This window comes from Cinclus cinclus, chromosome 4 (genome assembly GCF_963662255.1).
Source record: "Cinclus cinclus chromosome 4, bCinCin1.1, whole genome shotgun sequence".
NCBI classification, from domain to species: Eukaryota; Metazoa; Chordata; class Aves; order Passeriformes; family Cinclidae; genus Cinclus; species Cinclus cinclus.
The window spans coordinates 43553015-43578582 of NC_085049.1; the positions used below are offsets into that span (position 1 = coordinate 43553015).

A 25568-nucleotide genomic window follows, 5' to 3' on the forward strand; every position below is an offset into this window, starting at 1 on the left:
GGCCGTCTAAAGCAAATTCTTAACTGGAACGAAGGAGCAGTATCTGTATGCCCTGGACCATTGAACATTTATACTGGGTTACACTATAAATGGCTTCCCAACTGCTAGTCCAAAGTGTTTCCTCCCTGGGCACAGAGGCTGTCGTAGTGTGACTTTACCAGAAGACAGTTTTGTTTGTCACGGTGAACCATTGCCATGTCCAAAGAGTACCCTGGTTCTGAGGCATTTGTGGTGATGTGCTCGTGATGTAGGAACAGTAACTGTGTTTGCCTTCCACTAGTGGCCTGCATCCATTTTTTTATTCCTCTTTCCCAACCGTACCTTAGCTGTGTTTTTCTTGCTCCCTGTAATGACTTATTTTTGCACATCTCCTAGGTGCAGCAGGATTCCCTTTTCCACCATGGTTTGAGAACTTGCTCCCGTATCTTTTCCAAGCTGTTACACTGACTCAGCCTGGGTTGGGTGGGTGTCTGCAGCCCGAGCCTTTAATATCCTTCCTGCTCTACTACTTAGGTTTCTTTGATCTCTGGTACCTCCTAGAGCAATTTCTTTCCTTTTTCAGGTACCACAGCTACTAAACTGCTCTCCACACAGGTACTTGCAGCCCTCAGTATTTACTCTCTGTAGCTGTTTCCTTCCCCAAATGCCAGTGTTTGTTTTAATCCATGTGGGATAGGTCAGATGATCGATCACCTGCTCTTTCTTCCTGGCCCACTGTAGTTTATACAACTAGCTAATTTACATTCCTCAAGTCTGTGCCTTTCAGAAGCTCTGTGTAGGAGCCGCTGTGTTTTTTCAACCAGATGAATTTGCAGGAGCCTACACCCCCTGTGTCAGTGCAGCCACGTCACAGGTCGACACCCACACCTGGACTTCCCCAGGTGTGCTGGGAGCAGGTGGGCACTGAGCCAGTTGCTCTCTGGGTGGCGGTGAGCTGTCCTTCAGAGGTGTGCTGGTAAAAACAAGATAGGGCATGACAAGTCTTTCATGCAGGGAGGCTGTCAAAGAGACTTCCACTCCCTTCCTGCCATGGGAGTGGAGAGGTGTTTTGAATTCCTCATCCTTTTCTTTCTGTAGCTGTCCTCACTGGGGTGGGTTCTCAGTTTACCCTGACCCCAGGTATTATATATTGCCCTTCTGATCTGCTGGCAGCTGCTTGCAGCAGCCCTAACCTGATGTGTAGTCTGCTCTTTACTTCACAAAAAGTTAATGCTGAGTGTTTTCTGAGTGAAAGTTGTAACATCAGGGCAGTAGCAGAATTTACAAAGTGTTGAGAGAAGCTCGCTGATAAAATAGATACTTTAGATAAAATAGAAGATACTTGTCTGTATGTTCTAATTCCCCAGGCTGTAGCTGTGTATTGGTGCTGCTCAGGGCAGAATTCTCTGAACTGACAAGAGAGGCTAGTGTGAGAAACATTGCCTCAGGGGATTTGTATGGTTTAAAATACACCCCTGCTATAAATGGCAACAGATGGTGGTGGGATTCTTTGAGGTGGACTTTGATTCAAACATGACTTTCAAACAGCTATCTCACCCCCCTCCCCACCACCCCCTCCCATCCCTTATCAGTGCAGGTTTTTGGAAAAAGGTGTGAAGATGAATAAGGGAAGGTTAACTTTGGTTTTTGTTTTGCAGCTGCAAGGAAAACACTGTAGGACCTTTAGTTTCCTTTTTCTGTGGTGCCAGACATAGCTCTTTGGCCTCTACCAGTGCCTCTGCCTGTTACTCAGATTAGGGAAATGTAAACAAGTGTGCATGTGGGGTTTTACAGTGTCTCTATGTATTTTTAATGCATACCATATTTGCTGAAGGGTTGCCTGGCACATTGGGTTTGGTCCCCCCCATACCCAGGAACACAGAAGCTGTTCTGTTAGTTTCCAGCTGATAATTTTTCCTTTGCTCAGGGACGGCATCCTGTTACGTTGGCTTCCACACTGTATCTGATTACCCCATGAAACATGACTGTGGTCTTGAACTCTTGGCCAGATACTCTATCTACTCACACTTTTCTCTATTATCCTTTTAAGTGGTTTTGTTGCTGTTGTTCAAGGTTTTTCTTTAAATTTTAGTTTTATTTAATTTCCTTTGCAGCAAGATGGATGGTAGTTCAACTGCTTTTTCTTTGAGTTATTCTTTACTTGATATCCCTACTTACATTAGGTCATGTATATTATGGGTTTTACTTCCCATTTCTCCTTGTTTCTTTGTCTGCCTATATTCAGGCAGAAATTGTGCCTATTTTAAATTTTATTTTAAATTTTATCCTTTATAGCAGGCTGTTAATGCTTGCTGGAATTGAAAGGCAGATATTACAAAATATGAGTGTCTCTCTCCTCAAAGGTTATAAACAGAGGGGGCAATTCTTGCTTTTTGTTTTGCCCTAGCCAGAGAGATTAGTTCTGGTGTACCTTAAGTGTGTAGGATTTGCAGATCACTCTTGACCTGTCAAAATGAAAGCCAGCTGTAACAATTTGATACCTATCTTGTGGGTTGAAGCAAAAGCTGTTTTCTAGAGCTTGACCTGCTGTTTGGAATGCCAGGATTTCTTTGAGAGAGTGGAAGTTTCTTTGGCAGTTTTTTTTTTTCCCTCAGTAGAAACCCTGGAACAGCTGTTCTCTGCAGTGTCTTCTGTATGTGTGGCAGGCTGACCATACTTTCTCCAGGGCAGCAGAAAACTTGTACTACTGCTTGTTCTGTGGGCTTCATATGGAGCTCTGAAATAAGCTGAGGGTGTTTTTAATACTAAAACACTCACTTCAAGTTCAAGACTTGGGCTTGAAAGCTGCAACTTGAACAAGTGAGAGAAGAGTGCTGTGGTCTTGCTAAACTTGTGGTAGCTCCCGTCTTGTCAGGAGGCTGGACAATTCAGTAATGTGGTGCTGAGCTAGAGCAGAGGAGAGCATTAGTAACAAGGAGAGAGCAGGTACTGTGTTTCAATCAGAAGCAGAAATGTAAATGATTACTAAAACATCTAAAGCAAGAAAATGTTTCAAAGGCTATTTGTACAAAAAGCTAAATAAATCCTTCCCCAAGAGAGGAGCTCCTGAAAAAAGTCTTAAGAGTTACCTATGCTGTCATCTATTTTAGCAAGAAAGAAAGTGAGAAAACATTATTTCTTTTTGCCATGTTTCATCTGTTAGTGAGCTTATTTTTCATTCAGGCTCAACTTCCACATCTTTTAGTTTATCATAAATATATATATATATATCTATGCATGCCAAGGTTTAATATTGTGAAGTGTAACCATTTAATGTGAAAACATCTCACTGTTCTTAAGTGTAAAGTCTTGTCACAGTCTTCATAGATGCTTAATAAATCCTAGCTCTGTGGTACTCCAGTTCTGTATTGTGCTTTCTAGAGAATAAAATAGTTATTTCATAAATGACTACAATAAAGGTTTTTTGTGTTTATTTTTAAAAACACTTGATTTCTAAGTTTGGAAAAGCCAGCATTATTATTCCTTCTTGTCTCTCTGGGTTAAGCTACAACTTTTAATTACATTATTACTTGCCAGCATCCCTCCTACAGACTCTTTGCCTCATCCAGCACACAGAATATATGCTGCTAATCTTGATGAGTCTTTCCCCTTCTCCTTATTGTAGAGTATGTGGCATAATGCCACAAATTCCCTGCATGGTACTTAAAGCTTGCTTTAAAAGAAGAATTACTCATTTCAGCAGGGATTTTTTGGTTTTGTATGATGTTTTACAAATGTTTGTGAATGTTCTGTCCAATAATAACATATTAACAACAGCTTCTTCCCTTCTGCAAGTACACCACTGCTTATATTTCTGGCTTTAAGTCAAAGTATGTTCTGTGTTGTGGTTGAATTGGGTGGTCCTTAGCTGCTTCACCTAGGGCTCTGTGTGTGCCTCATCTGACAGTCATCTTGGCTGGCCAGCCTCACTTTGGGACCTGCTGTTTCTCTCTTGTGCATTGCTGATAATATTCCCATTTTATGTGGAAGCTAAAACTTACGAAACTTGTGGATATCCATATGAAGTCAAAAGCAAGATCTATCTTAGAGTGTCCGGCAATTACTAATGGTACATTCTGGGGAAGAGTAAGAGAAATGGGGCAATTATGCAGTGATGTCTTATCAGAACACTCTTCTGGCCTCTTTGATTTGCAGGCAGGATTGCTTTTTCCTGGGAGTTATCTGGTTGCTTTTGCACCCGTGTAAACTTGTTGCATCCCCAGAGTGCTGTGACATGGAATTCCACAGATCCACTTCTGAAAAACACTCTGTCTTTCTGTGTTTTTGAAGTCTGCCTCTTGCTGATGTCACTGGAGTAGAATTCAGCTCTGGACTGAACCCTTATATGCAGGTGTATGAATGCAAGTGTCTCACTGACAGTGTTGGCAGCACAGCTGAGAGCCATTCAGCTCACCACCAAGTCAGCCTGTGGGTTGGGACTCAGGTGTGCTTAAACCAGATTTATCTAGTGTTGTCTTGGATGCTGCTGGATGTGTATCCTGCCCAATCTCCCATTGCCACTTGGTAGGTTACAGGCATCTAGCTAAACCTCTGACATATCTACCAGCCCTGTGCAAGCATCTTGGATGTGCTAGGATTTTTCACATATGGACTTACGTTTATCTGGTGGAATTTGCTCCTCTGTCTTACTGCATCACCTGGCATGGGAATTAAACTATTCAGGTATTTTGGTCAGATCAGTGTCTCATGTCTTGTCCTGTCCCCTGCTTTGTGCCCTCCTCTCCGTAGTGAGAATTGTCCTCTGCTTCTGATCTGGTTAGTTCTACAGCTGTGGCAGACTTCTGCATGTATCTCACATTGCAGAGAACTTCTCCAGCTTGCGCTCGCTTTGCTTGCAGATGTAAACGTTCACAACTCAGCAAATCCTAATAGCTATCAGGACTCAAGTCAGCTCCCTTAAAAGGAGAGAACCTGCCATTAGTGATCTGTGGGTATTTTTGTACTTTAAACTCCTTTTCAGGGCAGGGGTAGAACCTGTTCCTGCCAAGCCAAATTCACTTGAGAGTTTCCTCCTGCTGTTCCTTCCTTCTTTACTGGGCTCCTTCCAGTTTCTGTAGCAAGGGATCTTACAGACCCAGCCTCACAGTTACAGTTGCTTGATGAAAATATCGCCACAGAACACCTAAAAAAACTTGTGTCTGCAAGTGTATGAGGAAAATAGCACTACATGTAGTGTGGAGAATAATATACTGATGGTAATCATAAGTGAATTAGTTTATTCTATAGTTCTCTTGAGTTGATGAGAACAAGTCTCACAGTGCTGCTCAAAAAGATGGATACATTTATTTAAGGAGTAGGTGGAACTTGAACAACAATTCTGAAACAGTGCTAAATGTATCTCTTTCAGCACATGATTCTGACCTACTGTGCCTGTGCTAGTGTTCCTCACTGGTTCCCTGTCATCCTTGTGGACTCCACAGCTTTCCCTTTGCAGTTGCAGCTGCTCCAGGGTTGCTCAGAGGAATTTGTGTCATGGACAAACCCACAGTTTTCATGCAGCTTCTCCCTCTGCTCCAATGGAGCTGTTTGGCTGGAGTTTTGAGAGTGGAGAAAAATGTCCTCTTGATACACAGTGTTGTGAACCTTGGCTCAACCTTTTTAACATTAGTTGCAGTTGTGATCAACTAAAAAATGGCTGTTGCTGTCTGCGCAATTTCAGTCAGTGCATGTTTGTGTGCCACAGAGGTGATGGTTTGTGTTCTCTTAATCTGTTTGCAAATCATTATTGCAAATTTGACACTTGAATGTTTGTGGTATTTATCTTCTGAAGGCATTTTTAGTACCTTTCCCTGGCTTCACTTTTGATGTAATACACTTAAACCCTTTACTTAGTGGTTGTGTTCAAGTTTATAGTAAAGCTTATAGCCTACACTTGCTGAGTACTTCACTTCCAAAGGACACACAATTAAAAACTCATAGATTAAGCCTCATCATAAAACTACATATGTATTCATGGCAAAATCTGAACTGGTTCTTTGTTCCTGGTTTGAGTTCTGGAGTGAAAAACATGGACTTTCCCCCTTATCCAGCTGCAGAGACAGTAAATTAGAGGCCTCTTAAGGGGCCAGGTGTCCCTTGGCAGCATTTTGATGTCTCTAGTTTCTAATAAACAAGCTGGATATTGGGAGTTTCTAAGTCCGTCTGGGTATGGGGGGTATTGCATTCTGTTATTTATAAATCTAAATAAGCATTGCTGTGCTCTTTTGGTTCTTGTTCTTTCTTATGTTAATCCTTACTTTTTAATCTTGTTCAGCTGAATTTGTTCAGTGCTTTTTTGCATCAAAACTATGCAGTCACTTAAACAGCTTGAGTCAAGACAGCAAATATCAGCAAGGGTTTGGACAGAAATTAAGATCATGTTCTGTAAACAGCTGTTGTGGTGGGGGGTGGTGGTAGCCATTTCAGTGGGAGTACTCTATGAAGTGGAGCAGTCAGATCTGGAAGATCTTGTAATATTAGAAAAGTTAATGTGAGAATCAGTATTCTAGTGCCAGCATTCCTGATAATTTGGTATTTCAAAAAATCCCATTAAATAGATGTGTGAGTCTCATTGTAAGCTGAAACACGACTGCTGAGGTTATGGGTGCAGGGATGATGTTTGCTTTTTCTGTGTAATGTTTAGGAAAGGTTTGCTAAGCCTACTGTTTACAGCTGATTTGCAAAATATTCCCAGGAATGTACAGTTGTGCTGGCAAATTATTCTCTTAACCAGCAGTAGTTTGCAGAGAGACCCCAGAGGGAGTAGGAGTGTAGTTATGATCAGTCCTAATACACAGTAGCGTGTCTGATGCTCCCGATTAGTGGGCAAAGGACTGGCAAGGACTGGCATTCCTGAACCTAGCGGTGGGGAGCCTGTCTACCCATCAGCTATAGCAGTCAGTAGGTCATCTGACTATTATCTATTATTAATTTATAAAAGAATCTGCTTCTGCAGTGGAAATTATTCTGTTACATTTTCATTGACAACACCTGGAGTAGCTAAAACAAGAGCATGACCCCCTGGTGATACTACATCTGCCAGTTTACATGCACATGAATTCTCTTCAAAGCATTTTGAGATCAGGTTAAGCACAGGTGTTCTGGTAGGTAGGAAAAACAGATAGTGGTGGCTGGTGGTCTCCTGAGATGTGCCAAGCAGGAGAAGAGGGGCAGTGGGGTTAGTTCTGTTGGAAAAAGTAGATTATTTCCTGCCCAGCTTCATCCTTCATGTTGGGACTCTGGTGGTAGGAAGAGAACACAGTGCAGAGTCTGCAGTGTCTGCCCCGTGTCATATGCAGAGGGTGGTTTGGAAAGCTTCATCCCAGAGCAGGCTTTTTGGCTATCCTGTGTATGGGCTGCGTTACTGTCATATAACTGTGTGGGAGGGTGGCTGGAAGCAGGTGTGCTTAATTTCTAGTATAATTATGTGGCCATGTAAAACTGCTTAGGAGTAGAAAAAGGGGAGAGCATTCTCTCCTTATGTTACCAGTAAGATCAAGATGTTGCTGGTTTTGATCCCTCTTCCCTCATGATGCAACTAGACTTCTGACTCCCTAGAAATATGGTACTTCCTAGTCTGGTTAAACCTATAAGATGTTTGAGAGTCTTGTTAATTTTTCAATAATGTAAATTAGTTTGATGTATGAGATTGAGAAATTGTAAAGAAAATGCAGCTTTACTGAAGCAAAACTGGAAGTTGTGGTGGCACTTCAAGTTGTATACCCCACAGCTTTATCTTTTTTTAGGATCACATAACTCCTTTGTAGTTTGGTTGTTTAGATCACCTGTGCTCTTCTTCTGAAATGCTGAAAAGCTGTAGCTGGCTTCTTCCCACTTTGCATCATAACAACTATTTGGTTAAAAGCATGTAGTAAGCTTCCTTTGTTCCTTGTTCCTCATGTTTCTACACTTTGATGTTGCCATGCCATTTTTTCTGAAAAGTTATTCCCCCCTGTATGCATATGGTGGCATCAGTGTGTCACTTTAGTAAGCCTATGTAGGTAACTACTTTGATTTTTGTTAATTTTACTAATTAATAAGTGAAGAATCCTGATGATTTCATTTGGATTTCCTGATGAATGGTCCTAATAATGAAGGACTGTGCTCTGCCATTTTGAGAGAACTTTGTTATACTCGGGGTGCTGTGTAGTTTTTGTGTAAAAGTGATGCTTATTACTGTGCTGCCATAACTTTAAACATTCGTAATGTGGGACAATAGTGATTGGATGCTACATTAATGCCTCTTAACAACCCTCTGCATTGCTCTGTTGTCTGTAGTTTTCAGTTCTGCTCCTTGGGTTATAATGTAGTAGTTCTTGGAGTGCTGCATAGGGGAAACACCTGTGTCTTCTCTCCCCATTCCCTACCCCTTGCAACCAGGCATTACAGGATAACTTTTCATGTGAACCCACAACGTTTGTGGATTTGAAAAGATTTTGCTGTCATGTTATGCATACTGGTAGAAATTTGGGTGAATTTCAGTGTTCTGGCAAAATTGCCTGTACAGGTTTGGAGCAGAAGAAATACCAATACTTTAATTAATTACACAGTTTGATTGAGGTGTAAAAGCTGAGGCCCTTTGCATGTGGCAATTAAAGAGGTCTTGTTAGTGGACCTGTATTATATATGCTCAGTGGAAGAGAGGATGTGAACTGACTGGTCTGATTACAGGCTAATACTTTTGTCTGTGTCAAAGGTTCCAGATATATTCCTAATTTTTCCTCAAAAAGACTTTTGAGCTTTTTGAGCTCTCTCCTCTTTACTGTACAGTTTTAAGTGTGCGTGTGTATATTTGTAAGCTAAAAATGGCTCCTGTGATCTATAAACTTCTAATAAGATAGAGGTATAACTTAGCAACTTAACAACTGTAAGTTTCAAGACATAGGCAAATGCTGTGTTTCCAGTTGGGTGATTTTTTTTTTTTTTAAAATTTTGATTTCCTGTTAAAATGGCGTTGGTATCTGGTTGCATGCTTCATTTTATCAACTAAAACCATGAGTTCTCAGTGTTTTCTGTTAAAGTACAGGAAATGTGAACAAAATATTTCAGATGCTTTTATTAAAAGGCAGTTGTGATTTTACTTTGCAGAATTCACAGGAAATTTTGATTGTACTAGTTTCAGCTTATCTGATCCTTGCCCATTAGGTGACCCATCCTTTTCAATGTGTTGTGTCTTCCGAGTGTTTTCTCAGAGGGTATAGTGGCACTGATTATCCTTATTACCACTAACAAGGATTTTGTGGGTTTTTTTAATGAAAAGTTCTACTAGACTCTTTTGCTTCCACCTGAAATGCCTATCAGCTCTAGCAGATCTCATACCTTCATAAGCTTCATAATTACATTTCCTGAAGCAGAAGTCAGGCTTAAGGAAAGGTGGAGTAGCAGCAGTGTTTCCTTGTGCCTGTAACATCCTGCCCATAAAAGCAGGGAAATAGCTGTTTGGAAAGGAAAAAAGAACAACTTTTTGAACTTTCTGTTGTAAAGTCAACACATTCTCCCATTTGCTGCTTAAGAACAAAGCATGTAATCATTTTCCTCCTTCTCTGGTTTCCTGGTGGCCATTCTCCAGCATGGCAAAATAACTTGTGTTTGGAGTCAGGCCATAGCATCAGGTTGTAAGCAAGCAAGCCCTGTTCTCCAGTGCAGCCTAATTGCTGTTCTCCTGACCTTTCCTCAGATGGAGTTTGTTTATCCAGCTTTTCCTGTGGGATATTCATTAACCATGTTCTGAAGTCTTCTGTTCACACCTCCCTTGACCACCTACAGGTTGTGGCCTCCCACTCTGTTCTCTCTCCACAGTCCCCTGCCAATATTGATCTAAATAGCACTGGTGTCACCCTACTCTTCTGTTAATGTTATTTTAAAAAATAAATGTCTGAGCATAACAAGTGTCCTGTAATTCTGAAGTGATTCACTACTACAGAATGGTCTGCCCAGATACAGAAACTGTTGAGTTGATGAGAAAGGAGCAGCATGTTCACATAAGCACTGGAGATGTTAGTGGTATAAACTGTCTGGTGATCCATGGCACCAGGCTAGCACAGTGTTTGGGTAAGTTGGGACTTGTGCCACGAGGTGCTTATTGCACTGTAGTTCTGTCATGCTGCATGCTTGGTTAATGCTTGTTAATATTATCTGTGGTCTTTTTTTTAACCTGTACAAAAATAAAACTCTGGGTTTCCCTTGCTAGGTCTTCTGTTTTCAGTTTGTTTATTCTGTTCTTTTTCACCTGTAAAAAGAAAAAAATACCTTATTCATCTTATTTAAGAAAGGAGCCTCCTGGATTTGTGGAAGTCATCTGCAGCCTGGTAGTAATTCTGTGACAGCTGACATTGGTTTCTCAGTGGTAGTATCTAGCAGAGAAGCAGGCATCTGGCTAAAAGTGGCCATCTTTTAAATTGTCTCAGCAATGGAGGCACCTGAATTCATTTGAAAGAAATTAATGTGTTGTGTGTGTGTGTATTCTGGAAAACAAATTCATGCTGAAACTGGGTAACAAGTGTATTTTTGCAAAAAGGGTTGAGACACAAGTTGGTATCAGTTTTCAGTTTTTCATAATAGTAACAGTATGTTTTGTCTTTCTTTTTAGAGAATATAGGAGTTTTGAAGAAGCTTGTCCTTTTTTGTCAGTCTCACTCTGCTTGCAACTGAACTACTTGGTAGCCTTAAGTATGTGTGTGATAGATAAAATCCAGGTGGTAGAAAAGCAAGAGCTTGAAACCACTGAGAAGCAGGTTATCATTACCATGCTGATGAGTTTATTCAAAGCACAATCTCGCTGACTCAATTGGTTGATTTCCTCACAATGCAGAGATCTGAGGATTGAGTACCAGGTTACCAGTGTGACCTTGAGGTCACTAGGACATGGACTTTAGTAGGCAGGGGGCTGGATGGCTGAGGTCTAGCAGCCAACTGCCTTTACCAGTTTGCTGTCAGCTAGGCTGTGAATGCTCTACTGCATCCCTCATCCATAAGATGAGAGGAATAACTTAAACTGGGGAGTTGCAGCAAAGAGTCCAAGAGTGGTTCAAGCCTTTTCTTTTCCTTCTTACTGGAACAGCAATCAAATCTGAGCTCTGAAGTCTTGATAAGTTCAAACTGGAATTCCAGATAAATTGATTGAAGATGGGAAAACCTGAAAAGTTCTTGTTTGCTGCAGCCTTGAGATAATTGCCTAAGGGGTTGTGATTTTTATTTTTAAACATTTGACCTCTTAAGGCTGGGGATACAAAATAGAGGTAAAATTCTATCATTAAGGTCAATGTAAGTTCACACTACAGTAGTACTTGGTTGCCTAGTTTGCCCCCATCCATTTTTTTTCCTTGAATTTTTGCCAGATCAGTTCAGGCAGTAGTAGGTAAAGCTGATGATTATAGTATGCTGCTTTAGAAATGTCTTTTGGATACTTTCTAATTTTTCATAAAATGTGGTAATTAAAAGGCTATAGAGAAGGGTACAATCATTACAGTTTTAATTGTTAATGAAATGTGCCAGGTGATATAAATTTTCTGGAGCATGAAAGCAGGAGTAAGTTTTTCATGCAGGCTGGGCTGCAGGGGTGCATCCTTTTGTCTGCACTGTGAAATAAATATCTGATTTGGATGTCTCTTTGAAGAGACTGGTTTTTAATATTTCTGTGGAAGCTGTGTAGAGATTTAATTGCAAAAATTGCAGTGAGAGAGGTAGTGTTGGTGTAAAAATATTTCCTATGGACTTACTTCATGAAAACTAACTTGTTTTGAAGTAGAGCTACATCAGTGTAAACTTCATTAGATTTTGGATGGAGTTCAGTTTTTAGCTCTGTTTGTTTTGTATATATATAAAGCAGCAGTGACATAACTTGGCTATAAATGCATGTGATAGTGTTATTGCGATCATATTTAACATACTGAGAAGATACTTCTGCTACTTTGGCTTAGAGGTTGTGTATATTACTGAAGATACCAGTGATTACTTACAAGTTTGAGCATTCTCCCAGATTGCCAAGGTTATGAGCTTTTGAGACCTTTCAAAACCAGACTTCATTTGAAAAATAGATAGTTGTACTTCCTTAATTTTGTGGGGGTTTGAGATGCATGTGTAATAGAGGAGGACATTTTCCCTTCAGAAGAGTTTCAAATGTGTGATCAGCACTTGATAAAGACAGTAACAGTAACTTTTTGAATTTGAAGAACTGTATGTTCTTGAAAGTATTACATCCTACCCATGACCCTGGCATTACTTTGAGAAAGCCATTTACCTTTCCAAACTTTTTTTTTTTTTCACTGTAGTGTCTATGATAAGGGAAAACTGTCAGGGTTGTTCTATATTCAGAGAGCTAGTGTGTGATGTTTCCTAGATGAGAATTGTTAGTGTGCATTTTTGGGGTTTGTGTATTTTTTTTAAAGTGGAACAAATCCAAACAAAAGTTCCTAGGTTGGTGGGACTGTTGTGATCATGTGCAGGCTCACCATTTCTATCTAACACCAGCCCTAAGCCTTAGCCTGGTTACGAAGTTGTTTTTTTCTCAGTACAGGCAGGTTTTGTCAGAAGGTTTTAAAAGTAATTTGGTGACACAATCTTAGAACTACCCAACCAAACCCAGTAAGGGAATGTTGCTCTAAAGATAAAATGGTGTTTGATACACTTGGCAAAAGCTGGCACATCATCCAGGTTCTGCTGAGACAAGGCCCACAGCTGAGCTTGCTTCAGACTGGAAAGTGCTAGTGGTAAGCACAGGCAGAACACTATGCCTTGGCCTGGCATGGGGCTCACTTCCCAGGAATGGCTGGTTGGTTTGCAATCTCAGTTTCTAATTAAAATGTAGGTAGTTGCATTTGAAGACCTGGGAGGTTGTCATTGTAAACAACCTCTTCCTACCTTCTGTTGGATGGAACATGTTGGATTCTTGTGTTGTAGGGTTGTATGCAAATACTGTGGTGTAACAGCCCAGAGCCTTAATGTTACTTAGTTGTTTGATCTCTACTTGCATTAGTACCCTGGGCTTCAGACCATATTTAACCTTCAAGATACACTTAAGTAGTTTTCAATACAATGTCCTGTATAAACTTGTTTCCTAATGGTCTTTTAAAAGCTTGATTTTGTGGTACAGGTCACGGAGGCTGGTAATCCATTTTAGTTCATTAAACATCTTATGTGCTTAAATAGCCAGCAGTTAAAACTCACACTTTGTGAAGAGACCTGAAGGAGATGATTTACTGTCTGTGATATTTCTTACATATAGTTTTACTGAAATTTGCAAAATGGAAACAGCTTTGTTAGTGGTGTTTAATGTTATTTAAATAATGTAATATATTTCTTTAAAAACATGTCATAGCATGGAGAGGGAAAAAATGTACAAATCTGTGTAAAATCTGTTGTGTCTTTAGGGACAAAATCTAATGCTAAGCCTGAGTTGCTATTATTTGTACAGTTGGTTTTCACTTTGAACAGATGACTGCTTTTTTGAATCTGGGTTGCATGCCAGTAGTTAAAAGTACAACCATGTAGGGTACGACAGGGGTTTGTAACTAGGGGTTTTCAGACGTGAGGTCATGATGAACTTACATGAAACTTGAGCAGCAATGTTAATGTCACCAACAAATATATTCAGTTTTTTAGCCTCCCTTTTACAATGCCTGAGTATGAGCTGTGTTTATATTACCTCTGAAGGAAAATAATTTGTTAAAAGGAATAAAGGGAAGTTACAATTTTTATTTTTTTTCTCTGCTACTTAAAAATGTTCACCATGTAAACATTTGAGTGTTTACATCAGAGGGGGCAGAAGGAGCCATAATGTTTTACTTTTTCATTAATTGCTTTCATCAGCATGCCAAACCACATGGTGATACTTGGTAAAAACTGAAAATAGTCAGAAAGTAACAAGTATTTATTAATTGTAATGCCTGTACCTTGTAAAATTATGATAAAATGATAAACTGTGGTGTTGCATGGGGATTACTTGAACCACTATGTAAGGGAGACCACACTGCATCATGGATAAAAGTACAGATTTTTTAATAGACCTGTAGCATACAGATTTATAAACAAAGAGCATCTAAGCTTTGGTGCACCTATGTCACAAGTTCTGATGCAGATCTGGTCCCCACATCCCATTTTTGTGGTTAGTTGCCCTGGTGTAAAATGATCGAGAGGATGGAGCAACTACCTCAGGAAAGACTAAGGAGTTCAAGGCTCCTCACTTTGGAGAAGGGAAAAAGAAGGTATGTGTGATTGTGGTTCACAGCATCACAAAGGTGATAGGTAAGCTGAATGTGAAACTTGGGTTTTCCAGGTCCTGCCATATTAGGATTAAAGGGCACTCAGTGTTTTTAACAGAAGTGATTTTCTATCTTAATAAAAGATCATCTTAAAGCAGATGGCAGTAGCTCTTCACACTGCAGTCATGAATTTGTGGAACTTGCTGTTACAGGAGGTGTAGAGACAAGCAGTGTTGGCAGGTTCAAAAAGGGCTTATGTGTGTGTATAGGCACCAGGCCCATAAATGGACACTGAACTGACTCGGAAGGGAGGTGCCCTCTGAATTCCTTCTTCCACACTTGTGGATGCCAGCAGAGAGGCTGCAGAAAAGGCTCACATGTTTGCTCAAAATAGCCTTTGTTTTTGCTGCTGTCCAAGGCAGAATATCAGGCTGGATTCCCTGTACACCTGACCTGGGAGGGTGCCACTTCTCTTGCTCTGTCAGGAGGACATGTGGGCTGTTCTTGAACTCTCTGGCTGTGAGGATAATTATTCAAGTCAGCCAAACCTGCTTAGAAAAACAAAATCTTTTCCTAAAAAAGAAAACTGCTGCTTTGTCCTGTGTGCCACTGTGAGAATTGGATCTCCCTGACTGCAGAAAGAAAAAGGTATTATGGGAAGATACAGAGATTATTCTGCCCACATCCATCCTGTCAGAAAAATTCCTCTTTCCCTGACCCAGTGAACAACCTCACCTTGTTCAGGAGGATGCAAACACGTCAAGATTCAGCTGTGTGATAAGGTCAATGCTTGGAGATACTTAGATGTTTATTTCTTCCTGACCACCCTGCCCCTAGTTGGGTCTTCTTCACACCTTTTTGGCTACTGATGTCTCTGACTGGCTGTGACCAGTGTCTCTGCTTGGTGAGTCTCAGGATTTCAGGATTCAGTCTCAGGTCAAGAGCACGTATCAAGTTCAGGCTTGCCCCAGGTTAGAAGGAGAAATTGCTGTCACTGGGAAAACTGCTCTGCTCTCAGGAGAGTTAGGATGAGGATAAATTAATTGCAAGGTTTCAGTTTCTTTCTTTCCTGTAGGAGTGCTGGCCGACTGTAGAAAAGAGTGTTCTTGCATGTAGAAGGAGTAACAAATGAGATCAGAATGCCCTTTGTTTTGTTTTCTATATGCTCTCTTGGGCTTTTATTGTTGTATGATAGCACTGTTAGTTAAAACCTTTCTTTAATGTAAATGTGATGTAAGTAGGATGCACTAGCTGTAATTTTTATGACTAAACAAGACTTTTTAAAAACATAATTAGGCAGTATTTCACATTTTCAAACCCTCAGTGTTTTATTTCAAAAATTATTTCTGGCCACAATTTACATCGAGATCATGACTTCTTCATTCATCTGACTGAATCATGGTCACTGTATTTATGGGGTTAATGTGAAACAAGAGAACTGAGATAGAGACTGATGTGTCTTAGAAGATTGCTTGAGTTCTCACAGGTCTTTGGTTCTTCAGATTTCTCATAAAAATGCTTTATATATGTTCCTGGGATAGGTTTAACCTTTTGTCCATTGTATTTTCCACTGTCTTTCAAGCTGAAATACTGAGAGGAGCTCGGTTCCTCAAGAGATGCTAATTTCTTGAAGTTTTGTGAAAATAGCAGGTTGGATAGAAGAGAGACCTTCTTGTATCTCTCCATAAATAGAAGGCTGCAGTAGCAGTTTGAGGAAGCCAGGCATGTGACTCAAGGCAGGGATCCTGAGGATGCAGGCTTCATAGTTTTGGAGTTCTCTTTGCTTGTGAAACTTTCTCTCAGCCTCATCTCATAGCCTGTAGCTGTTGAGTTTATTAGTCCTTTCTTACTGCATGCAGGACTAGGGTTTGGCAGCAATCATGAGACTTTTACTTCCATAAAGCCCCTGACGTGATGTGGTTCTTCCTTTTTGGGACCACAGCTTGATTTGCAGTTCACTTGAATTGTAATTTGTGCAGTTTTAGTTGTGTTTCTTGAGGATTCATGCTGAGCTAGTCTCAGCTAGGGCTTTGCACTCAGCATAAATGTTACAAAGAGAGTGCTGCTTCTCTAAACATCTGTGTTACAATAAATGAGATGAGCATGGGGGGTGCAGGCGATAAAGAAAAAACATTTTCTGCTCTTTTACTTCTGAGGAAGCTCAACTGTGAAGAGGCATTGCATCATGAGCTCTAATGAAAGACCAGCTATTCCTCTTGGGAAAATGAAAGCACTTGCCTCATTTCCCTCTTATACTGGCAGCTGTTGCTTAGGAATTTTATTTGAGAATTAAATGCTGCTTTGGTTGACCTGAGAAATGGCTTTAATACAAATAGCTGCCAATGTTGTGCACTGTAAGTGTTGTGAAGGACAGAATGATTTTCTTAAAAATTAATAGCTCAGACTAGAAAATTAGTGGTTTAGACCCAAGCATATAATCTGTGTAAGTTCTGATGCATTCAACTGTCTCCTTGAGACTAGTTTCTGTCTTTACCATCTGTACTGGTCTGAGGAAGTAGCAGACCACATTAGCATCAGGGAATGGAAGGGAACCAGAAACTCTGATGAGGAAAACACTTAATTGGGCTGGGAGGAGAAAGGGGTGCTGATGTGGCAGGCATTACTGAGAATATCATTTGGCTGAGTGATGGAAGAGAACCTAGCTCAGGTTTTATTCTATATATTTAATTTAATTTTTATTAAAAAATACCATGGAAATGTTTGCGTGTTGTTTTATAAAGAAAGTACATTTTTTGAACACTAGCACCCAGAGGTGATATTGTTAAGCCTGGCAACATCTAGATGATGGAAGAAGACTCAGTGTGAACTGCTCTGCTGTTGTGCTCATACTTCACTCTGCTGCTGTTACATATGCAAGGATCTGTTAGGAAACTCATCACCAAGCCTGACTTTTGAAGAAAGGCAGTTTCCCAATTCCTCACATACCTCATACACAGCCTTTGTGAGGTGTATGTTGGGTGTCTTGTAGGGAGTCAGAAATTAATCAGCTGCATCTGAATCAGCCTGGAGATGAACTGTGCTCCCCTTGTGCCTCAGCAGTACCCTGGCTTTGAGAAGCTGTGCCAAATCTCACCTCCAAAACGCTCTTGCTCCTTTGTTTGAAACAGCTGACTTTGGTGCAATTGCTTTCCCTGAGCAGGTGTGGCTTCAACCACTTGGTGGCCATTTCAAGAGCAAGATGTCAGAAGCACATTGTAAAGCATGGTAGAGATGAATGAAGTACTGCTGTTGTATTGGATAACTCAAGGTCTTCACAGGTAATAAATTTACCTGCTGAGATAACAAAGTGGAATTTGATCTGCTAGACAGAAGCAGAATTAGCAGGGCACAGCTTTTCTTTTAGTGGGTCCTGTTATGAAGGACCTGCTATTTCCTTTGGAAAATGAGTTTGTCAAGTCCTCCTCAACCCACCCGAGTATGCTGGTCAAAGACAACTTATTTTATTTTTACTTCTAATGTGGCTAGCAAAGCGTATGGCAAAATTTAGGTGCCAGTGTATACTGAGAGCAACTTAGCCCCAGGAAAGCTGGGGGGAAAAACAGGAAAAAAAAACCATGTGTATAACATCTTCTTAGCTTCTCTTTGCATGGTGGCTAAGTATAATTAGGAAAATTAAAAGATGCAGGTGCCTCAAATATGTGTGTTCTGCTTAATGACACTCAGTGAGAGCAGCTGACCCAGTGAATCATGGTGGGCTGAGGCTTTGGTGTTCATAATAAACCCAGTGACTTGTTCTTTTGTTGGCTTTCTGTTGGGAGCAGTCATGTGGGATTTACTGTGTCTGCAGTTTGTGTGACAGCAATGTGATTTTCTCTAAGTCCTGGTGTGTAGCTACTGAGGAGATTTTGTTTGCTTGGTTGAAGTTGTACCCTGATGAATGAGTAGTTGGAGCATTCTGAGCTTTTTCCTTGGTTGCAGGATGGTATCACCAGATTAATTCATGAGGATCTTGGTATTAGGTTTCCAGTGGCATTGAGTTATTTCCTTTCCTGGGACACATCTTCACTTTTCACTGCCTGTGGTCTTAATGGTGACAGATGGAGGAGTAGGGTGAAAATGATGACTGAAGTAAAAGCATTTCTGCAGATTATGAATAGTATTTTTATTGAATGATTTTAGGTCCATTTTAATCTCAGTAGTCCTCTTTGTATTCAGTTCAGAGATTTGCTATGAGCTACATGCTGTTGAAATTAATAGAGGCGCAGGCTTTTGTTGTTTAGGAAATTAGTTCGAGGTACTTTTGTTGGCAGAATGCTCACTACAGAAGAAAGTAATCCCCACTTCTGTGTAAATGCACAGATGTGTTTTTGTGGGCTTAATTAACCTTTGCCAAAACTGTCCAGCATCTAGTGCTAGTGCAAGAAGGCAAAAATTCCTGTGATATGTTCAAGTATGCAATCATATCTAACTCATTTGAGGGAGTGACAGCTGCCCCAGTGATGCCTTGTGGCCCACAGCTCTGCAGTGGAGCTGCACCTGGGAAGGCTGACTCCAGGGGCATCACCAGGGCAAGTCTGTGGGAAATCAGCTGTCTTGGGTGCTGGGCTTCGATGTGTGCTTGGGTTTTGTTTGTCATGCCTGCTTCCACGGCAGTCCCTGGGGTTAGAGTGATCTCGTGGGGTCTTTTCTAACCAGATCAAATTTCTGTCATTTTGGGAGAACAGAAATGTGTATAAATTTTATCTGAAAATAGGAGAAAGTTTCTTGCTATCTGTTCATACTTACTAATTCACAAAGGGTTATTCCTTGTCCTTTTTTTCTTTCCTTCTTAATAATACATACAGATAATTTCCTAGCTGTCAGCCTTGTGAACTTTACCCTGTGCCACTGCCATTAAAGGCAATAAGTTCTTTTTGTCATCTATAGTTATTAAAAGTTGTTTTGTGGAATTAAACCTTGAGGTGCACAATAGTTAATGCAGAATGGTTATTTGCTTGTTTAATGTTTTTTCTTAAAAAAAGGTTGATGTTTCAACATAGGAAAGGTGGGGTTTTTTTCCTCTTTCCTAGTTAGTGTTTTTGCTTAATAATAGTGGATGTTGCGGGTGACTTCAGTAATCATGGTGATAGGCAGCTCCAACAGGGTAGGTACCTGCTTGAGCAATCAGAAATGAATTAATAATAAGCATTAAAGCTGAGGTGTCCAGTACTGGAATTTCAGTATCAATGTTATTAGTAGATTGGAGAGCTATGAATTCCACAATGTGCTTATCTTTGAGGTGACTCTTGGGTGGTATCCACGTGAAGGAGCTTCTCTGCATTTACACTGACAGGGAATGTTGCAAGTTAAAACTTAGGTTCCTGAAATGTGTCATATAGATGTCAGATGGAGGCCTGCAGACTATTTCCTGACCCTTTAGTAGCCACTTCTTTCCTTTGTGCCTGTTTTGTTTGCCCCCAGATAGAACACTGTAAAGCTGAAAGAGCCTTTGGGGAGATGCAGTGGGCAATTTAAATGAAACTGTGTCTTTATCATTTGGGGCAGTCTGGGGGAGAGGGAACATGAAAAAATAAAGGGCAAGAAGGCTTTGTTTCTCTAGGGAGAATAGAGACTCGGACTCTGAAAATGTTCAGTAATTTGATATTTGTAATATCGTAGGTGGGGTCTGTCAACTGTGCAAAATGCTACACAGTCTTAGAATTGTGCTTAAGGAACTAATGGCATGGTTGTGTTTCACTGGGGTTCCTTTTTTTCCTCAGTTTCCTGATCTTGAAATAAAGGCATGTTCTGAGTGTTATGAAGGAAATCAGTATCTGAGTCCAGATCAAAATTCAAGGTTTCTGGCTTCAAGTTCACCATTCAGACCACACCTCCCTTTTTATAGCTATGGGAAAAAAAAGTCTGCTCCAGCATGTTATTTAGTGAAATGCCATATAGGAAAAGCAAAACTAAGCCTAAAAGAACTACAAATACTTGATTTTAAATTAGGAGATAGAAGAAGTTCAGCAGATTCCTTCGGGCAAGTGGAACCTTACAATGCCAGAGCAGATGTGCTCATCTTTGGGGTCATGTCCTGCTAATTGAAGTGCCTGCAGAGATGTGTGCTGAGTGGTGTCCAATAGAGTGGGATACAGGACAGGCTACTGAAGTCAGGGAGGTCCTTTCTCAGGATACACTATACTGGAATGTGTTTGTGAGGACAGATGGAACTGTGACTTGGTTTGTCTGTAGGGTGAGTGTGTTCAGGTGTTCTCTGAGAGCATTGGGGTTCTTCAAGGCTTCTCCCTTTTCTAATTGAAGCCTTAAATCATCAAAGCTAAGAGCTGAAACTCTTTCATACTATATATGGCATTTGTGCTAGTGGTAGAAACTGGAGTGTATTTATAACACTGGTTTGCTGCAGGAATACAGATTAGGAACAAATGTTTGTTTGGAAAAAATCCAGTTCCAGGGTCTTCTTTTGCTGCTGCACATGAAATTCATCGCAACCTCATAAAAGCAACAGTTGAAAAATCTTAATAGGGCCTTCCCCATGGAAAAAAACATGCAATTGGTGTAACATTATGAATTTTGAGTGTTACTTCTGATGGTTTATGTAGTAGGCAGTGACCCTGTAAGTAACAACCTGTCTGTCACTTTGGAATGCAGGGATGCTGTTGTGTTGTTGGCACGTGATGGGATTGTTGGGGTTACTCATTAGGAGGTGGCGTTATTTTCAGATGTACTCCTCATTTGTTCAGAAACACCTATTTGTGCCCCAACAAATATTTAACAAAAATTTTAAGTGTTCTTAACCAGGATAGCATGGCATTGACATGAGGAAATCAAGCCATAAAATGAGCTGAGATGTTTTGCATACTGCTGCAAAATATTTGAAGGAAAATAGTTGGCAACAAAAGGGCACAGGTGTCTTTGGGTGTGTTGATTAAACCATCTCCCTTCAGTCCCAGTGTTCTGCTTGATTTGCTTAATGTGTTAATGCTTTCTGTTGCTGCACAGCTAATTACTGTTATGTTGAGCCTCTGTGGAGTAACTACCATTTGAACTGAGAACATTTGTATCCAGAATCATAAAGTAATTGATTTTTTCTGTTTTAAAACTGCTGTCTTATTTTTGAAGGATGCTCAGAAGGAGAGAGAACCTCATGTTTATCTCAGTAAAGAAGAAGTTAAAGAGAAGATACAAAGCTATAACTCATCTGTCACTGATAAATTAAAGATGACCTTGGTAAGTTTTGCATAGAATTCCTGTAATTTTTAATGTGAGCAGTTGAGTTGTAACTTTGTAGTGTGTTGTGAATTGTTTTATTCTCAGCATCTTACATATGAAACTCTCTGTTTTAATGATTTTCTAAGAGACTTTTCCTTAGATTGGCAAATTAAATCTCATGTCTGAAATGTTTTTTATCCCTGTAACTCTTTTACATAGATTAAAACAGTGTTTTAAAAACAAACTAATGTGATTTGAAATGTGCTTAAGGTAAACTGTGAGCTGACAACAAGGTGCAAATTTCTCAAGAGTTTTCTGACACATTCTGAAAATGCTCAGGTAGTCAAAATATAGGTATCGTTTTCTTGTTTCTGCAGATAAATTTTTGTCAGTTCTTTGATAAGGATGCTCAAGCAGTGATAAAAGTAAAAACATGAAATATTTATTATCAGAGACTTAACTTTCAGAGTAGCCATATAGCCTTTCAGCATGAAGAGACCTTCTTCCCCCAAAAAATATAGACAATACAAACTGAAATACATGAGACTTCTCATTTCCAAGGATTGTGAACCAGGTCTAGTATTCAGTTCAGTCTACTCAAGACCATACTAAGAAAATTAACATCTGTCTGCTTAGCAAGCTGTTATTCAGTTGTTATGCTGTCCAGATTTTCTAATACATGACATATTCATGTGTGTATATGGAAATTTTGAAATTCCATTATATTCTAAACCATGTAAGTATGACTGTGTACTAAAAAGATCTTTTTTATGTTTTTGCATGTGGATGAGGACTTAACGCCTAAAACCAGATTGTCAAAAGTTTTCTAGCTCAGTAAGGTTTGATTTGCTTTGCTATTTTGTCTTTCAGAAGCAACTGAAACAAACAATTTCAGATGTTAATTGGATTGGCATTTATTCTTGGGTTTTACCTGTTTTTTTTTTTTCTGGTTGGTTTGTTTGGGGTTTTTTTCAATGTGATTTGACCATATAAATGCCTCAGACTAAGTTGACAGAGTTAAAATTTGTGAGATAATTTCTGTATTTCTGCATTAAATCTGTTGCTAAAGGTGACTGTTAGTGATTTTCACTTCATAGTTCTCTCCTGAAGTGAAAATTTATCTCTGGTATGTTGTACCTTTTGCTTTTGCTTGATGAGGTCATCATTACCAAGTTATTACTGAATTACCAAAATGACACCTTTCCTGTGAGATGTCATGTATTGCAATGGTATTTAGTGTTCACTGTAAGCATTTCCATGTGCCTGCTCCACTGCTGGTCATCGCTGATGATTTTAACAGTTCAGGCCATTTCTTCATTGCAGAACGCGAATGGGATTTACACTGGCTTCATCAAAGTCCAGATGGAACTATGCAGACCTATCACTGTGCAGTCCTCCCAGAGCCAGGGGAGGTGTGCTCCCAGCAATCAGGAAACTGCTTTTTACCTGCCTGATGGCTGCGTGAACACCCTTCACATCAGCAGCACCAACACTGTTCGGGAAGTTATCGAGGCCTTGCTCAAGAAGTTCTTTGTGGCTGACAACCCTGCGAAGTTTGCACTTTATAAACGCTGTCACAAGGAAGATCAAGGTAAAAGCTGAGCTTGTGGCATTTTGGTCGTGGAAGGGTTTGGGGAGGGAGTTGTGCTATAGTAATACTTGAAATAAGCCAGGTAGAACTCAGGTAAATGGGGATGACAATCTTTCTACTTTGTCTCTTTTTCCTTATGTAAAGTAGCATGGTAAGACAGTAAAAGACAGGGTATTTTAAGATAATTTATCCAAGACAAAGTCACCTGCTAAAACATTACACAGATCTGCTGTGCTTTGCAGTCCATTTAATTTAATTTTATGTTCTTATCGAACCCTAAATGTCAGCTGGCCTGATACACTGCAGAGTTGTGAGATTACAGGACAGGTTTTTAAAAAGATAAGCAATGGTGTCTGTGATGCATGAGGTACTGGCACTGTCAGACCACTTTGGAGGTGACAACCATGGGCACGTGTTGCGCTCACATGTGTTGGGGCACGTGGCTGTCCCTGGGCAGTGGCTGCTGTTAGGAGCTTTTAAGTTGTGATGGAAATACCAGAGTATGGAAAAGGTTTTTTTCAGGGAAAGGTACATTTTGCCAGTATTGTGTTCTTGCACATAAAATCCACTTTCTTTCCATGGGCATTGAGTTTCAGTAGTTCAGATGTTTCTGGCTGTCAGGCAGGCAGAGTTGTCTTTTAGACTTCGTGTGTGAAGTTTTAAGTGGAGAAGGTATCAGAACAGTAATACACAGCTCTGATGTCGTAAATGCTTAGATAGAGCAACAGATCTTATGTTGTATTATTTTTCTTGTGGGTTATTCCCCCCCCTCCCCCCAGCCCTGAATGTACTCTGTTGGCTGGAGGCCATTTCATTCCTTGTGCAAATGCAGTGTTGCACTGTCACCATCAGTCACCTGCTCAGCTCCTCCCTAAAACTCCCTGCACAAAACCAGTATGTAGATTGATAGATAAACAGTGTGTAAATTTTGGCTACACATGCATCTTTCCAAATTTTTTTAGCATTAGTTAGCATTAGTCATTCCAAGTGTTTGAAAGACGGTTGGTAAAGATGATAATTACTGTGGTTTCCTTCTCCTGCAGTTTATACATGCAAGCTGTCAGACAGAGAACATCCCCTCTACCTGCGCTTGGTGGCAGGCCCCAAAACAGAAATGCTCAGTTTTGTTCTACGTGAGCATGAAACTGGAGAAGTCATGGTATGTCACACCCTCCTGGGTCAGTGTTTGTGTAACTTCATGGATGAGTGGGCTTCTGTTTGAGCTGTGCTGACCAGACAGTTCACTTTTTGGAAGCAGGCTTTTTTCCCATTCATTTCCTTTGTGCCTTTTGTAAACATTTCATTTGTGGTTAGATTGACCTGTTCTTACTTGCAGAAGAAAACAACTATTTAAAAGAGTAAAATATTTGCAGATGCTTTAAGATTTGCAAGGAAGGTGCCTGATACTGTTTCAGTTGGAAATTGTCTGCAGTGTCTGAGGTTTTGTTTGGAAATACTGTATATATAAAAGATTTATTAATTTTCTGTTCATGTCGTCCATACTTTGCTCTCTTTGTCTTTCCAGTGGGAAGCTTTTAGCATTCCTGAACTGCAGAACTTCTTGCGCATACTGGACAAAGAGGAAAATGACCAACTGCAGATCTTGAAGAACCGCTACGCAGCTTACAGGGGCAAACTTGAAGAAGCCCTTCGTGGGGTGTTGAAACCTGGTTAAAAGGGGGCCAAAGGACACTCAGGAAAACGCACGCTACCAATGTCAATAGAGCATGCCAAACCCAATGTACAAAGAGCAGCAGAGAGTAGTTTTCTTTATTCAGAAGACTGTTTCGTGATGCCGGGGTAGACTTAGTTCCATAAGCCAGGTCTTATGCATCTTAGCATCTTGCACCCACAAGTAAGGGATTCTGCATGTTTGTACATCAGTTTGCAACCCTCTGTGTGCCTAGAGAGTTTCCCAAGTTATCTTGGTGCAAGCTGTGAAACTGTAAGCAATTTCCTAGGATGCTATGAAATAATGCCTTTTTATTTTTCTTCTTTGCTGAATGGTATCTTTGCAAGTAAGGATGTGCAAATTGATGGGTTAAAAATATTACTAAAGCCATTTGAATAAGAACTAGTTGGAGCACTATCTTAGAGATGAAATTGATTTGCACTACCTTTCTGTTTTCAAATAGTTACTGTATAATTTGTGAGAGAATTGTTATAGGTGGAAAGCTTATGAGATCATGTGGTTTGTACTGTGAAATTTATGGAAAGCTTTTAAGTGGTTTTTGTGAAGAAGGTAAAGAGAAAGTTGAAAAGAAGGTAAGAGCTGGGGGAGAAGAACTCTAATAGCTGACAGGAGGTTTTAAATGAAAATAGTTATTTACACAGAGGAAAGCTGGAATACTGATTCTACAAGGTTAAAGTTTTAGTATGTTATAATATTGTGAATAAGTTTTATGGTTTTTAACTGTGTAAATCCACACTGGAAAATAAATAAAGATAATAGAAATAGTGGGAAGGAATGAGAAGCAAAAGCTAAGTAAGAATGGAAATGGAGCTGCACATACAGGTCCCTTTTGGAGAAGCTGGTTCCATAAAGGCATAGTCAGGGTTTGAAAAGTGTGGCAAATTTAAAAAGCTGCTTACTTGAATTCTGAAAAGTGGTCCATGTCTCAGATAACTCT

General features: G+C 40.1%; 1 protein-coding gene across 2 annotated transcripts in view; it reads left to right on the forward strand.

Annotated features, from left to right (window-relative positions):
- The window catches only part of RASSF3 (Ras association domain family member 3), an 89493-nt gene extending 64806 nt beyond the window's left edge, over nt 1-24687 (forward strand). For both annotated transcript variants that reach the window (XM_062491170.1, XM_062491171.1), the window contains 4 exons: nt 21258-21365; nt 22671-22938; nt 23982-24097; nt 24464-24687. In XM_062491170.1, the coding sequence (XP_062347154.1) occupies nt 21258-21365; nt 22671-22938; nt 23982-24097; nt 24464-24613 (642 nt within the window). In that variant the 3' untranslated portion in view covers nt 24614-24687. The remainder of the gene's footprint in view (nt 1-21257; nt 21366-22670; nt 22939-23981; nt 24098-24463) is intronic.
- Nucleotides 24688-25568: the final 881 nt, after the last annotated feature.